The sequence below is a fragment of the Hipposideros armiger genome, unplaced genomic scaffold (genome assembly GCF_001890085.2).
Source record: "Hipposideros armiger isolate ML-2016 unplaced genomic scaffold, ASM189008v1 scaffold_403, whole genome shotgun sequence".
Taxonomy (NCBI): domain Eukaryota; kingdom Metazoa; phylum Chordata; class Mammalia; order Chiroptera; family Hipposideridae; genus Hipposideros; species Hipposideros armiger.
Window position 1 is genome coordinate 171,608 of NW_017731753.1, and position 17,169 is coordinate 188,776.

General features: G+C 36.3%; 1 protein-coding gene across 1 annotated transcript in view; it reads left to right on the forward strand.

Moving 5' to 3' along the window:
* The window catches only part of ZNF385D (zinc finger protein 385D), a 169,201-nt gene extending 161,326 nt beyond the window's left edge, over nt 1–7,875 (forward strand). Inside the window, exons 5-7 of the mRNA XM_019663737.1 lie at nt 1,487–1,665; nt 2,737–2,838; nt 4,920–7,875. Of these exons, the coding sequence (XP_019519282.1) occupies nt 1,487–1,665; nt 2,737–2,838; nt 4,920–5,153 (515 nt within the window). The 3' untranslated portion in view covers nt 5,154–7,875. The remainder of the gene's footprint in view (nt 1–1,486; nt 1,666–2,736; nt 2,839–4,919) is intronic.
* The last annotated feature ends 9,294 nt before the right edge of the window (nt 7,876–17,169 follow it).

A 17,169-nucleotide genomic window follows, 5' to 3' on the forward strand; every position in this document is an offset into this window, starting at 1 on the left:
TATATATATATATATTTCTTGCTCTCTAAAACATTCTTTTGACCTACTCTCACTTATGCCATCTTCACACAAAGTAGAAAGCATTTCTGTCACTCTATTGCCAGGTAAGTGGGTGAGAGCAAACCTCAGTGAGGCTTCACAACCACCACCACGGAGCAGCTGTGTGACTCCATATTTCAGTTCCTCCAATCTTCTCACAGAGGTTGATGTTTTTCTTTTCTTAATATGTTGGGATATAAACATTTTCATAGTTATACATAACAACATGATAGTCAAAGTGGGGAATCTAAGTTATAAAAATATATGTTGTTGTTTTTTATATTGGACTCAATGAAGTTATAATCACTTTGAAAGGCACATGTGGCTATAAGTCTGTTTCATGTATTTATTGCCTCTCCTTTAAGACGACGGTGATTAGCACTGACCTAGAGTGCCTACTCCGACATGCTTTCTTCATTAATATTCAGTGGTTCTGGGACGCTGGCCTAAGAATCATAAGTTAAGAACCTTTTTTTATGCTTGCAAAACTGATAAAAATCTAATAAATAAATTTAGGGAGGGGAAATCACTAAAAAAGTTTTTAAAAACCAGAATGGCTGAAAGGACATAAATGATTACAAGAGAAAATTTCATAGCAAAAAAAACACATGACTAAGTGAGAAAAATGAGGAATACTTATCAACTCTAAGAAAACAGAAATTGTGAGCAAAATTTTGAGAGAAAACTCCCACTATGAACCTTAGTGATTTTAAAAAAATATGTTGATAAGTTGAGTTACATTACTCATGTGTATTAGACAGTCCCACAATGTTATTGGTTTATTTAAAAGATGCATTTATTTATGGTGTGTCTGCTTAGTCTATGAGTCTACCCTCATCTTCTTGGTTATTTCTTTATATTTGAAATTACATAGACAATCAGTGTGGGCTTTACTATCCGAATAGGGCTTTTTTTTTTCAGAGCCATTGTGATCTTTATACTATTAGTCTTCCTTTTTAAACCTAAAACACATAGCCAGGTTAGCTTGTTTGTATTCTGTTTAGAAAGTGGGTATTTAATTAGTGCTACTTCTGTAAAAACACCATGTTGAAAGTGATTATATTTGTTATACATCACTTTCAACTATACCTTTAGCAGCTAAATCACTCTTCATCATTTATGTCTTATTAGCATCAAGAGGAAATGAGACAAAGTCACACCCATTTAATCTCATCTCAGGACTCTAGACTTGAGTAACTGTATTGATGGTGCTTATCTGTAATGTACAGTATTATTTTTAAAAAGCCACACAAGTAACGTTATGTAAGGTGGTCAGAGCACACTTACAATTTTCCATGTCATAAGCATACTTCAACCATAATTTCTAGAAGAACTGCACTAAAACTAGGCATCACATTTTGCTATCGTACTGTTTCTTAAAGGCATATGCTAGCTAAGATGTTTCTCCTCTTTTTTCTTTCTGTTTTTTTCTAAATATTCCTGGCAGGTACTAAGCACAAAACTATGTTAGAAGCCCGGAATGGCAGTGGAACTATCAAAGCCTTTCCTAGGGCAGGCGTGAAAGGTAAAGGACCAGTTAATAAGGGAAATACAGGCCTGCAGAACAAAACATTTCACTGTGAAATCTGTGATGTGCACGTCAACTCGGAAACACAACTTAAACAGGTAGGTGGCACATATTCTAGAAATGAAAACCGGGGACATTATGAGCAGGATGTCTGTGCTTCCTTTATTCCCTTTCTATTTTTTCTCCTACCATCCATTTATCCATCCATCCATCCACCCAGCCATCCATCCACTTACTTTCTATTCACTGTCCTTTTTCTTCATGCTTATTTTAGTTGCTGAGGAAATGCTATAATATAATGGCTTCTCAGACCTTTCAGAAATGATCAGAAGTGAATGTGTACTATTCTTATATAGGAAAAAGGGTGGTAGGTCTTTTTTCTACCAAGTTTCCCACTCAAAAGTGTTGATTTTCTTTAAAGTTCAAATTGCAGTGTTCCATGTTTAATTGCTTAGATATTTACATGCTACAACTAACTTCATACTGTGCTATTCTTTTATTTTATGTACTTCATTACATTATGTTATACTGTATTTCTAAGTCCTGCAGCCACCTGCTAAAGAGATGACTAATCCCATTACATTCAATTTTATTCTGAATAGGCTTCCAAAGAGATCCTTTATATGTTGCCAATTGAAGGCTGAGCCCTCATATTGTGTTGTGTTTTACATGCACATGTACTATATTTTACTGATGTTATGCACCTTAGTTACTTATCTTTAGAATTTTGGGGTTTGACATTTGGTTGTATAAATATGAGGATAAATATTGGTATGAAGATAAATACATGTCTTCCTGGGCATCTTTGTTTATCTGCCCATAAAATTTCTTCAGACATCCCTGCCCTTTGTTAACTTCTAAAAAAGGAGATTTGTGCAATGGTAAAGGAGGGAGGCTTGGAAAACAGAAGGTCCTTCTATTTGTTATATATATATATATATTTTTGTATATATATATATATAAATATATGTTATATATGTGTATTAAAATTGATAACATAAAAATATATATCCTCAAGGCATCACAATCCAAGGACAAAAGTGCATGCTTCATTTTTGTCTTTCTGAGACTTGCATGAAATAATTAATATGTGTCCCCAATTTAAAGCTATATTGGTGAAGGTTTTTGGGGATTTTTTTTAAGCTGTCATTTTTAATTGCTTTTCATAGCACATTAGCAGTAGAAGGCACAAAGACAGAGCTGCTGGAAAGCCCCCGAAACCTAAATACAGTCCTTATAACAAACTACAGAAGGCAGCACATCCACTGGGGGTGAGTATCATGTTTGCTCCCCAAAAGATCATAACCTTTAATGTCCCACAGTCTGCTCAACTTGGGTTGGTTTTGGTTTTTGTTGTTGTTAGTTACTTACCAAATCAAATAAATGAGAAGCACCTAAGTAAGGACAAATAACTGATTTGAGAGTCCAAACCCTGCGGAATTATTGGTTTCATAAGTTGTTTGGGTGTTTTGCCACCTTTAGCCACAGCCCAGTATCTTATCTTCTTGAGTGGGGTTCAGGCGTATGACAGCATGGGGAAGGGAAAAAACCAAACTCTTTTGAGTCAGGTAACAAACCACCTAAAATCTGGTTTTGACGTTAGCAGATACTCTTAGGAAAGAACATCAGTGGAAACATGTGTTTGCATCTCTTTTTTAATATCTTCAAGAGACAAAGCATTAGTATGATTGATACCCTCAACAGTATTTTGGATTTTGTGTGACACAGTCTCAAAGGCACGGCTTATTTAATTATTCACCCAAGGTCTGTATATAATGCCTGGGAAGTACCCTCTTCCCATTACTCCAAATGTAACTTTTCGATTGGTAAAGATATTAATACTGATGTCTTGACCTGGAATTTTTGTATATATGCTTTAAAGGGGAAATGTGAACCTCCTGACGTCTTAGGTTAATATTGATAAGCATGTGCTTTTTTTTTGTTTTTGTTTTTGTCTTCTTGACTAGACCATAGCTTTTATCAGAGACACCCAGGGCACAATGAAAAGTTAAGGACAACTGATTTATAGTATGTGCTGAATTGTGTATTTTGAAATCCATTTTCTTCAAAATAGATCTTATTAATACAGTTGACCCTTGAGCAACATGGGTTTGAACTGTACAGGTCCACTTACAGGCAGATTTTTTTCAATAAATACAGTTGGCCTTTTGTATCTGCAGGTTTTGTATTGGATTCAACCAGTAGTTTTGATCCACATTTTGGAATCTGCATATGTGGAGGGCCAACTGTAGTTAAGGTTTAGGAGAATTATATGCATATCTTTTACTGTGCTGGGGGGTGATCATTGCCCTAATCATCCCCCCCTTCCTCCAGCATCGTTCAAGGGTCAACTGTAATTGGTGCTATTGTGTGCGGTTAACACATGAAAATATAGAAGAAAATTGCAATCATCTATCATGAGATCTAAGTTATGAGTTGACCCTGTTAATTTAGTAGCATCACTCATTTTTATGCAAATGAAGTCACTTTACTCTTGTACAGAAGTGATTTTAGCTGCATTGCAAGGCTGTGAAGTCAGCACCACTAGTCCGAACCTTGAGTGCTGTCTCAGACCAGCATAGATGCAGCTTTCAGCAATCAAGGGAATGGTTCTTAAATAAACAGAGAAGTCAAGTCCTATTAATATTAGTGTTACTATTAGCATGCAAAACCTCCTTCTGAGCTATCACTAATGTTACTGTTTCCATACATGGGAAAATTCTCTCCACCAGAACAGCCATCTTACTGATGCTACTAGCCAGAGAAGGAACTGGTTTTGTAGAGTAGGACTGCGAGAATGCTGTTCCCATTTGCGCAAAGAAAAACAAAACATGTCAAACTTTGAGGGAAATAAGATTTCTTTATTTCTTTATTGAAAGTGGAATTTTGTTATTTTTTATTTTTCTTGATTAGCACCCCACACCTCCCTCTGCTACTCAGCTAACACACTTGGGTAGTCTAATAGTAACCATCAGCATTAATGAATCTCTCTTTAAAAATGTCATTTCCATGAGAGTTCATGTGTGTGTAAAGGGTGGAGTAAAAAACTCCTATGTTTTCTCAAGATGAATACTTTTTTCAGAAAGTCTATTTATCAATAAAAATAAAATAAGATTGCTGAGTACTTTTCTGGAGGGCTTTTCAACATGCTCAGTCGGTCATTTTCAGGGATCTTCCAAAGGAAAGATGATACACACTTTCCCTTACTTTTATTGTCAGTTCACAGGTATGAGTTTATCTTTTTAGATGTTTACGGCCATATTTTAAAGGCCGCCCACCATTTTGGATTCTAAGGGTGGACTCCAAACTTTTGTTCTACTCTTTTTTTTTTTTTCTCCCCCCTCTGTTGCAGGTAAAATTAGTATTTTCAAAAGAACCTTCAAAGCCATTGGCTCCACGAATCCTACCAAACCCGCTGGCAGCTGCCGCAGCCGCTGCGGCTGTGGCAGTGAATTCCCCCTTCAGTCTTCGAACTGCCCCAGCAGCAACGTTGTTCCCGACGTCCGCCCTTCCGCCGGCACTCCTGCGGCCAGCTCCTGGACCCATTCGGACCACCCACACTCCTGTGCTGTTTGCTCCTTACTGAATTCCAAACGGGAGTCATTGTACTGCAATAATTTTTCAAAAAACAAAACAAAACAAAACAAAAAAACAAAAGAGAACTATGCAGTGTTTATTTATAGTTTAAAGTATATCTGAAGAGCCAGGACTTTTGATAGTGAATTTAAAAGATTATTACAAAAAAAAAGAAAAAAAAGGAGGGAGGTTTAGGGATGGGAGGGCAGGGGTGGTATTTTCTCCACATTCAAGCATTCCTCTTGAACATTGATTGTTTTAGAAGTGATCTCCAGCATTGACTTGTAGTGGTGTCTAGAACTTCGGAAGCCTTTGTGACTGTGCTTTTGGGCACCTGTTTCCCTCTGCATTGTCCTTCCTGCTTTATGAGACAACTATATATTGTCTAAGGGCATTAACTGGTTCCAATGTATATATAATAATTTACCCTGTAGATTAAAATAATACAAAAAAAAGAAAAAAACAAAAAACAAAAGCAACACTGTGAATAGTAGTACCCGTGCTGGTCCACTTGCTATGACAGCAATTACTGGGTATTTATCCCAACAAAAGTAGTTACAGTAGATGTCTTGTAACACAATATAGTGCTGTGTCTCAATCCATGCCACTAGATTTTAAAGAATTGCAAAAGGTAGAATGAACAACTGTTTCATGCCAGTAAGCAGTCAAAAAAGAAAATTAAAAACAGACCACCAATGGTGTTGTGGAGGTCTCCTGGGTCCACGCTCTGCCCCTCCTATCCAACTCAGAGATGACTCGCTTCAGAACAATAGAACAGGGCCAAGCGCAGAGGTAGGGCAGATGTTAATGAAGTTGATTTCTTACAAAGTATCATTTTCCCAACCTGAAGCAACATTGCTGGAAATAGGGTAATTTTTGTAATGAACCTATATCTGAAAAGCAGGTAAAACCATGCATCATGGCTGTTTAAAAAGAAACCAGTACAGCACTTCTGTTTCATGGATAAGGGACAATCATAACCCAGGATGATAATGCAAAGTAAAGATTTTTCATGTTAGTTCATATCCAATAAAAACAGAGACTATGGTATCTCTGCATATCCCTTTATATCATACCAGTAGGGTTGTCTCTTAGGCAAAGGTTCCTGCTTTGAATATGATGGTAGACATTAGCTATTGAGGTGGGGTATTTGTTGTCTTTTTATTTCCTACTGATATGATATAAACAATTAATATATATTTAAATGTTAGTAAAACAAGAAAAATGAATCCGAAATAATTGCAGACCAAGGATATAGTGTTAAAAAAATACTGGTAAGATGCACTTGACCATCATTTCTCTAGTGGAGTTGTGAAATACAGCCTTTGATATGCACCGTAAGGCTGAAAGGCGTTGATGTTTTACCTTTAAAACAAGATTTATCAGGGGTATATATAAATATATGTATATTGTATATATGTTAGAAAGATTAAGAGAATAACTTATAAAAAGAAAATCTATATAAAATAATTATATAACCATCCCTTGTTACACGTTATCATTAAGTTGGTAACAAATGGCATAAAAATAGCTGTGCCTTTAATTTGTGATAAAGGCTATTTGCTTTTTCCCATAGATAGCTAACATATACCTATCACTATGATGGGGTTCGATGCAGCCAGTCTGTTGCATTAATAAAAACAATGACACTCAAACTTAGAACACTGATAAAACGTGTACAAATCAACCCACATGATTTAGGTTTAGAGAAAAAAAAATATTTTTGAAAAGGTTTTGTAAAGACTATTTAAAAACATAGGAAGGGCTGGATATGACCTTCCTGAAACTGCTCTTATCTAAACTGAGAGGTCTAAAGATACAAGGTGAAATCATTTGAGACATAGGTATTTAGCATTTGTCATTTTATATTTAAGAAACACCCATAGCGTGCTTGGTGCTCAACATTAACCATGGTCTTTGAAGTTCTCTACCATCTAGCTATAGACATTTGTCATGTAAACATATCTCTAAAGCAGGCGGCTTTATACAACTTTTGTTAAACAAACAACCAAAACACAAAAAAAGAAAAGAAAAAAGGGACAGAAGGGAAGAGGGCAGGCAAGCAGAAAGGAAGAAGAAAAACTATTTCATCAGTCTTTGCTAAAAAGAATTTTAAATTATACGTCTTGGTTAAACATGTTGGTTAGCATTAAAATTTGGTTTTGAGAGTTATCTGGTGATTTTGCATTTACCGATATCTCTCCTCTCTGGTCTTCGCAAGTGTTTGTTTTCACCCACGCTCTGCTAGTTCAGGCAGGTGGAGAGTTCATCATGATTTGTTGTTTGGGACTGTGTCTATATCTCATGTGACCAGCTTCTGACCATTTTGAATTTTACTTTCCTTTTTATGAATCCTTATCCAACAATCTACATCTGATAAGCCTCTCCGTACTGTTGGAGAACTCAGTGTTAATTGATGCAATCTCACTACACGTGCTTTCCCTGCTCCTCCCTGTTTTCACTAAGGCAAATGAGCCAGTCCACTAGAAGTCAGGGCCTGTGGGATACAAGAGTCCTGGTTCACAAGGTGAAATGATTTGCTGGGAACGAACAAATCAGCCATATTTTCTCCATCAGCCATATGAAAAAAACCCCAGAAATACGTAAATCCTTTCTGCCTCACTTCGCTATGGAACCATTTTTGTTTAAATGGTCTCTTAAATTGGAGTTGTAATCATCAGTTGTCTTTTACTCACTACCTAATAAAGGATGAAGCCTAAGCTTAGAACTTACAGTGGATTCTCTGTGAATTGTTTCCTCCCCCTCCATGTATTTATCAACACCAGATCAACATCTATTACAGTTCAGACTGCTATAAAGTTATATATTTTCCCTTAGGGAACTTTCTTCATGAATAAGGATCAATAATTCAGACTGGTCAGCAGTGGTGCTCTGAAGATCCCCAAGGGTGGTCTGTCTTTATGGTTTATATATGCCTTCCCATGCATCACAGCCATGACAAGCAAGTGATAGAGAAAGCATCTCTGATTTGAAACAAATATAAATGCATTGCAGGACTCAAATGCCTCTGGAAAAAGCATTGTTGCACCTCATCCAGTTCATCCAGACAAATGAGAAACAGTTGTTGGGGCGGTACTGTATTTCTCTTTTGAGAAAACAGGTGATTACACAAGATAAATTGCTCCTCTCGTTGGTCCTAAACTTGGAAGAGTGGTTGTTCTATTCACATAAGCAAACACAGTTGGCTTTCGGCAATTTGTATCGGCACTGCCTCATCTGAAAGGATGTAATCTTTAAATACTATGGGGCTTTCCCAAATCTATTGTAATAATTCACTGCCATTATCAGAGATATAATTTGTTGTTTTTGTTTTTGTTTTTGAAAGGTGCTACATATTTTACTGCCAAGGAACTATTTAGCCAAGAGAGTGTTTATACTTATTTGGAAATTAAAAGAGCAATAAATCACAAAACAAAGGAGTCAGAATTAAAAGACAAACTTTTAAAAATAAGATCATTTGAACTTTATTGTGGGTGTGCCCATGTAAGTTTCTAAGGCACAGAACCAATACGTAACAGACATGAACATTATATTTCAATTACATTTTTAATTAATATATTCATCTCCGTACCTATGTAACATCTCAACTTTCCTGAAGAAGTCAGATTACAAAGCTAAAAGATGACTCAAGTGGATTAGAGACGTCGTCCTTCAAATCTGAATTGATGTATAGAACTACCTTTCTACTCGTAAGCATGGATAACATTGTATTCATAACTATTTGTATACAGGAAAGCATTGTAAAGTGGTGGAGCAAACAATGAGCCTGAAAGAAGTCAGTTTATTGTGGACTTAGTCTCTGATCAGCAGGGTAACAATTGAATAGTCAACTTATGCTTTGCCCTTAATTTCTTCATCAGTAGTGGGTGAGTAAAGGCTGAGCTGGTTTACTATCTCTGCATTTTAGGGACCACTTCTCTTGTTCTCTTAGGAATAAAACTGATTTCTTGTAGTGAACTACACAGCTATTCAAATATTTGCACGTGTCCAGAAAAGTGCTCTGTATTCCTTTACATCCTGAGTGTATACCACACAGGCCATTCACCCGAATAATCAGAACGTAGACTTTACCAACAATTACCAGAAGAGTTGCTAATTGACATCAGACTTCTAACAAAGTCATTAAGGATATGCTACACCTCTTTTCTTAATCCATAACATAATAAATGCAGAACAAAACAAAACCCAATAAAAGCAATAGAAATTTGGCGATGTGGGTGTGGAAGGGAGTAACAGATTTAAATGTCTCATGCAATTTCCTTTTTCTGTGCTTTCTCCGTACAGTAGAAGGGACCCCTTGCTAATTCTGCCCTGGTTTTGCAGGTGTCTTAGCTAATTGCCAACTTATTAAGACCACTTCCCCACAGCTAAAGGATATTAGTTATGTCTTCTCCCCGATGTTACAAGAGTTACAGGCATGCCTTCTTTTACTGCACTTCACTTTATTGAGCGTCCCATGTGATGTGTTTTTTACAAATTGAAAGCAAGACCCTCCACCAGCAAACGGATTAAGGCTTGCTTTATCGCGAGACCTGCTTTATTGCGGTGCTCTAGAACTGAACCCACCATATCTCTCAGATATGCCTGTATTTGAGTTAGTCCCAACAATGAATGTTTTACATATTGCTGCTGATTTTCATTAAAAGGGAAGACTTATTTCTGGAGCACCTCTTCTGGTCTTTCTAAGGTATGTTTCAATAACTACAAAGGCTACTATCAGACAGTGAAATGGATCATTTAAATGGCAAGTCTCCATTGCCTACTTACTAGTTCTGAGAATGATATCAGGGCTTTCAGTGAAAGATGGATATGTTGATATATCATCCACAGGAGGCCTATAAGGTTGTTACTGCCAGGCATGGATTTATACCTTACCAGAATTATGATTGGTGGTGGAAGGCAGGTTCTGCTCAGGAAAAACCTCGTTATGTGCTATTTGATGAGAAGCTCGAGCAGGTTACAAAAGGTCACAGTTTGGTTGGCTCATGGATGCTCAGGTGTGAAAGGTCCAAGAATTACCTTCGATCTGAGTGTCTTTTTTTCCCTCTTCTCAGGTACGGAAAGCCATCCTTCTTGGATAGTCAAGTTGACTCTAGAAACTACCAAAATACATTTGAAGTGAAATCTGATGATTAAGATGTATGATCAAATGGAGTATGGTAGAGTTTGGTTACGTTTACTAAGACTTGAGAAAATGGGATCATATTCTTTTCATGACTGACAAGTCAGCTCTAAAAGCAATTCCCGAAGAGTAAGACCAAAATGATTTGTGAGCAAAAAAGTATAACTAAAAGTACTTGTACAGTTCTAAGGAATCTTAGTCACTTTAGGGTTTTGGAGAGGTTGATAAGTAGATTCAATATCAAGGTACTATGCTCTCTAGTAACAGTATTATGCTAGCAATTTTAGTTGGAAAATGCATTTTATCATTTCATACAAGCTACTGTCTTTAAGCATAGACGTTAAACCTTACCAAATCTTCAAAATCAGGTAGTGTGCAGACATGGTAAAACAGGATTAAAGAAAATTGGCAAAGACAGAATCCTTTAATGGGGACCCAGATTGTGTTGGTTTTGTTTTGTTTTGTTTTGGTTTGTTTTTTTTTGTTTTTTTCCAGGAAACATTTGTTGTTGTTGTTGTTGTTGTTTTAAGTCACTCAGCTATTTGTCCAAATCTCTTGAGGCATAAATCAATTGAGAAATGATGTTGTTATGGAGTTTTTAAGTCATGGTGAGATTGTATGGAATTTTATTAATCAAAAATGACAATGTAGTCTTTATTGGATTCTTGTCATCTCAGTTTAAAATACATTATTGTATAATTTCAGCATAGGACTCTAGGACTAGGGGAGGTTAATATCGGGTAAAGAGCCTCCCTTAAATGCTTTGTGTCTTTTGTGGAGTCTGAGCTAATATTATTAGAGATAGAAAAGAAATAAAGTTCTTGAGATTATGGAATGTTTAGTTTTCATGAAAGAGTTAAGAAGAATACCATGGGATGACATCTGCTTTTTAAAGGGATTATGGAAAAATGTGTGGAAGTGTTAAACATTGGGGAAAAGCTTTGTGGCCAAGGGATCTGGGCACAAGATTGATGATTACAGAACAATGAACATGGTTTCTGGCTCAGCACAAATTATCTGTGAGGAACCTGGGCCAATTCACATGTTATTTTGATGAGTCCCTTCTGAAAAAAAAAGAAAGAAAAATAGGGTTAATGAGATTACAAAGATATGCTTTTAAAAAGGCTGAATTTAGTAAAAACAAGTCGTTTGCCTCTCAAAATTGGTTCCAAACTTTTAAGCTTAGTTCCTGTAAGTTTCAGTAAAATTGTTTTAAGATGTATCTTATACTTACAATGTTTATATTCCTACATATTTGAAATTAGGCTGATATGATGCCACAGCAAAGTCATATGTAGCTATATTAGACAATTTAGTTCTGAAAAAAAAAGATGGATTTTTTAAAGAAATATATCCTTATCTATATAAAACTATATACTAAGAACATTGTTTTTCTTGGGACATTTGTTAGTCATATTTTTAAATATTTCTTTTATCAGTTGAAACCTTATGTGAATTCAGCTAAGGTTTCCTTACTTAATTGTAATCAATCATTTCTAATATTTAATTTACTGGAATTTTACAATTATTTTTAAGTTGCCTCCTAAGAATGGTCAATGGAAAATTTAATATTAGCCAATGTGTGATGAAATATTCAACTCTCATGAACACTGGAGGCTTGGCTATTTTTAAATGGTTGTTCTTAACAATAGTACTACAAACCAACCCTATCAAATGAATTGAGTGATGATTATGCTTATTTACTGACATGAGCCAATTTGAGCCTTTGTCTCAAGACTAAAAATAGCTTAACCCACATGCATATACTGACCACAAATTGAAGGCAGTGTTTGTTTTTTGACAACTAGGCTTCTGATTAGAAACTTTGGCATTAACATTCAAAAAATTGAATAATATTTTGAAATTTAAAAAGATAGATTATGGTTTATCCCATAGTTTTGTAACCCTGCAAAAAAACTACCAAAGGGGAGGGAAAATGTGATTTTTCTTCCCTGAAAATCTTGTAGCTTAGAAAACACAAGCAGGGCTTTGTCCAATACCAACCACTTGCAAAAGGTCTTATAAGGTTTTACCTTATAACAATAATACCTCATATTTGACAGAGCATTACCACAAACATTGAAGAGGTACAGTAGGCATGTCTTTCTTGATTAAAAAAAAAGAAAGAGAGAGAGAGAGAAAGCAAGGATTTAAAGAAATTGACTTGCCTATAGTCACACAGATATGGGTCTCTGATTCAACAGTCAGGTACACTGATGCCACATTGTTATAGGACTAGCGTGTTCTAGCTTGTTCTGTAGACTTGGGAGCTTGATTTGAGCAGCAGAAGCCAAAATGCTCAGGATGCAAATTTGTGTAACCTTGTTTTCAGCCCATGTGTTCAGTAACCGACTTTGCTCTTTTCGTCCTGCCAAATCATGCTGAATAACCTTTAGTCAGAGGTTTTAGATATCCCCAGGTGGACTTAGACTGTTGAGATGGAATTTTTTGTGTGTTTTATATTTTGATACTTGAATTATGATTATTTGTGTTGTTATTATTTATTAAATTGCAGACCCAAAGAACTGCTCCTCATGTGCCAGTAAAGCCCTAAATTTAAAATAATAATCAGGACAAGTTGCATAATTTGTATCATGCTATTCTTCAGTTTTAAGTCATGTAATAAAATTCCCCCATATGCCAGTTTTCCCAATATGAAATGACGCTGCTATCAATTTCACTGACTCTATAAAACATAGCCCATTTAATCCTATCTCTGGTCCTGTACTAAGTTAAACTTGCAGCTGTGAACAAATTCATCTTTATTTTTATCACAAATTCTTTAAGAACTTTTCAGTTTCAATAAAAGAAAGACACTAGTAATAGTTATGTGTGATGAAAGCTTCCTGGTTCCTCCAGCAGTTCTAGAAATATCTTTAGCCATCATCTCCTCTCTTTTTGACAATATCAAAATTGTCCAGGTAAATGTAAGTGGTGGTTTCAGGAAATTGGCACATTACGCCCTTATCCTTCACTAAATTTGTAAAATAAAGATGGTTGCTTATTTTTCTCTCATCCATAAATAACCCATAACAATGTACCTGATTTGGGAAATGTTTCTCCTTCTTAGTTTAAGTTTTAAGACTCTGTGAAAGGGGAATATTAGGTCACATTAAGCGTGCATTCTACATGTTCACTCTACTTCTTTGTAATATATTAGCATTTTGAGAAGTACAGGAAACCTGCACAACAGGATTATCCCAAGTACCAACTAAGACTTTTAGTGACTCGAAGAAACTATGTCTCATAACTGTTTCTAAAAAGAAATGTGTTATTTGAAGGGGGAAAAGAAGATGATGCCTGTTCCATTGTCTCTTCTCCCTTGTTAGAAAGACATGAATTCTCATCTTTAAACTGGCTGCTTGATATATTTCAATTAAGTGTAAGGCAGAGCAATCATTTATAACTTGAAAACCTTGTGGTTGGTCCTTGCTGAAGTAAAATTTCAGTGCAGATAAGAGGTTGCAAAATAATAGTCCATGTTTCCATACAACTGAAAAAGGTGTTTTTTTTTTACCTAACAGTGTGTTTTAAACAAATTTAATTAGCTCCAAACATCTAAAAAAAGAAAGGATTTTCTTTTCATATTAAAATTCTGATTTCTCTTGAAAAATCAGTATTACATTCATACTAGGCATCTATTAGCTGCAATTGAACTGTGAGTGCCCCCTTTGAACAAAGCAGAGTTTTGCCGTTTATTATGATCTACAGTCAGGCCCCAGTAATTGTTTCCCACCAGACCTCTGTAATTATTTAGTTGGCAACCGCCAGCATAGATTATTGGTTCTCAACCACCACATGCTCTTTTGCCAGCTAGTTTTCAGGGCCCTCATCATGTCTCTATCCTCTCCCCCAATTCGTTATTGCTGGGTTCGTCTTGTAATGCTTTTCTCATTCTTGATAGGCAGTTTTAGAAGGAGCAGTGTTTTGCAAACATCAATTTCATTAAGACTCCCTTCACCAGAATATGACCTGTGACAAATTAATGACTGGAGTGTGTGTGGGATTTCTTAGAATTGACACCCGAAAATGATTTGATTTCAGCAGTGGGTGACTCTAAGTCAAGAAAGGGGTTCTTTCATTTTCTTTGTGTTTCCCTACAGAAGGGTTTGGCTTCAGCTATTAGCAGAAATTGGATTTTAGAAAGAAACACCAAGCATATTTTACATGAAAACAAGCTCCTGTCTCTTCTATTCTTCCTTCAAGTAAAATATGAAGAACATTTCAGAAATAATAATGTTTCTGAACATATCTTTGCTGAATACATATAGCTCTTTTTTTAGGGCCACAGACAACTTTCCCGCAGATACATGTAAGCTTCCAGACTATCAGTTTGAAAAAAATTCCATACAAAAGTATTTGTATTAACTTTTGAAATAACTCCTCTTCCTTCCCTCATTTAGGAACAGCATTTAAAATAGAGAATTAGCCTTAGCATGCAAAATAGCAATCCTTATCTACCCGGGCAATAAACTGACACATTGACAGTGATATAAGCATCTGTGATTTTTAAATTGCTAATTATCTACCAGCAAAGGTCTCTTTCATATTGTTTTGCTTGGAAATTAAAAAAAAAACAACAAGGCTGACCCTAAGTTTCTGTTGCATATTCCAAACCAGGAGCCTAAGCCAAAGCTAGATTTAGAACCTTGACCAACATACAACTCCTCATTTTTCAAAGTGTATAATCTAGGCATTGTAAATAATTTCTGGCCATGTCCTTGGAACTTGCTCATGGTCTTTCTAAACATAGCCTGGGCATTGTTAATGCTACAGCTAAAATCAAATGTCAGCTAAGGTCTGATGCTGGGGAAAACAATTAAAGAATATCGCTGAATTACCCTCCTGTTAAAAGAGTTCACCTTCAAAAGCTAATTATCTGTTTATCATGTTTTATTCATTAATTGGAATTATGTTCAAGAGTGTCAGAGCATTTCAGGTGGGTTGGGTTATGACGGGAAAGACGACATAAACATGCCCTCTGCGAGTTTGTGCTTTCTTTAGCCAAAGCGTCAGAATTTAAGAGAAGCAAAATGCTACACAAGGTAGTAGGAGAAAATGAAGTCTATGGGGGACACTGTTCCCTTTTCTCTGGATTCCCTCTAGGTGAGAAGTGGGAGAGACGGGACACAATTGCCAGCAACACCTGGTATAGATACGATTCTGCCAGACTTATGAAGAAAATCGCACTTTGTGTTAACTCACTGCCATTATACTTAAATATATTGATCTCCTAGGGCTGCTGAAACAAATTACCATACAATTTGATGGCTTAAGACAACAGAAATTCATTCTCCCCCAGCTCTGGAAACTAACAGTCCAAAATCAAGGGGTAGGCAGAATTGGTCCTTCATAGTTTCTTAGAGGGAGGATCTCATCTGTCCCATGCTTCCTCCTAGTTTGTGGTCATCACCAAAAGTCTTTGACTAGTACATGCACACTCCTATCCCTGCTTTCATTTTCACATTGGGGTGCTCCCTGTGTCTTCATATCACCTTCCTCTACAGGATGGCGTCTCTTCTCCTTTTCTTATAAGGACGCCAGTCAAGTGTAGAACCCACCCTCCTCCAATATGACCTCATCTTAACTGATGACATCTATAAAGATTCTATTTCCAAATAAGGTCACATTCTCAGGTTCCAGAGGTAGGACTTCAACATGCCATTTTGGGGGAGACAGCTCAACCCACTTTAGGCTTACTTCACATTTCCCAAAGAACTTACTCCAACAATTTGCCCTTCCTTTTCAGGTGTTATTTACAATCTTGGGACTTGCCTCATTCTTGAGCCAAATCAGTACCACCAATGCCTCCACCTTTATCACTGAAGTTTGAGGTGGAGGCAAGGAGAACAGGGCCCTAAAAACTATTCTTATATATTTCTTTTTAGTAATTTAAACTATTTTTTATTATTTTTATAACTTTCAGGTGTACAAAACAATGCAATAGTTATCTTTTCACCCCTCACAAAGTGACAACCCCCCTCCCCCAATCCACCACCCCCCACCCCCGATATCATGCATATCTATCACAATTCCATTGACTCCATTCCCCACACTATACTCCACATCCCGTGACTATCTATATGTTAAATTATAGTTGACTCTATTTTTCTGTTTCTCAAAAATTCTCTTCCTTACTATCTGCAGGCAATCCTGTTGTCTTAGGTTGGTCCCCTAGAAGCAGAGCCTAAAATGAGATTTTCATGAAAGTTGTTTTTTCTTACTGAGGTGTGCTCTCAGGAGAGAAGGAATAAGGGAAGCAGGAGAGGGCCAAGGAGGAAAGCTAAGGATTAACTTCAGACTGGTCTCATAGTAAGCGCTGAACATTTCCAATAATTCTTTATTTGATCATTAATATAATCCAAGGACAAATTATTAAAAGAGATGGGTGGTCAGAAAAAATGCTAAACTGAGAAAAAGGGGATGGTTGAAAGGACCGTTGGCAAGTCGTGGGCCATCTTTGGGTAAACTGATTAGTAAGCCTAGTTTGCCTGGAATATTTCCAATTTACATTTATTGCACTGGTGTAACAATTAATAGCGTTTCATTTCAAGCTCAGAAGTGTCCTAGCTTGGTTGATAAATTGTATACACAGTTTATTTTTTACCCTGCTTTTTTTTTCAATGTATGGAATGAATGAGTTGAAATGGATAATACATAAGGATGATTCCAACAGTGAAATTTTAGGCATAGCACTTTGTATTTAATAAAACATCTTGCTTTTTGAGGGAATCCACTTTGGAAGGAGATGGGATGTGTCTCCCAGAGAAGTAGCCAATATCTTAAATCATAAATGAAAGTATGGAATTTCTTGTTTGTCCATCTTCCCTACCCATCCATTCATGTGCCCTTTATTACTGTGCAGTTATAACATATCCTATAC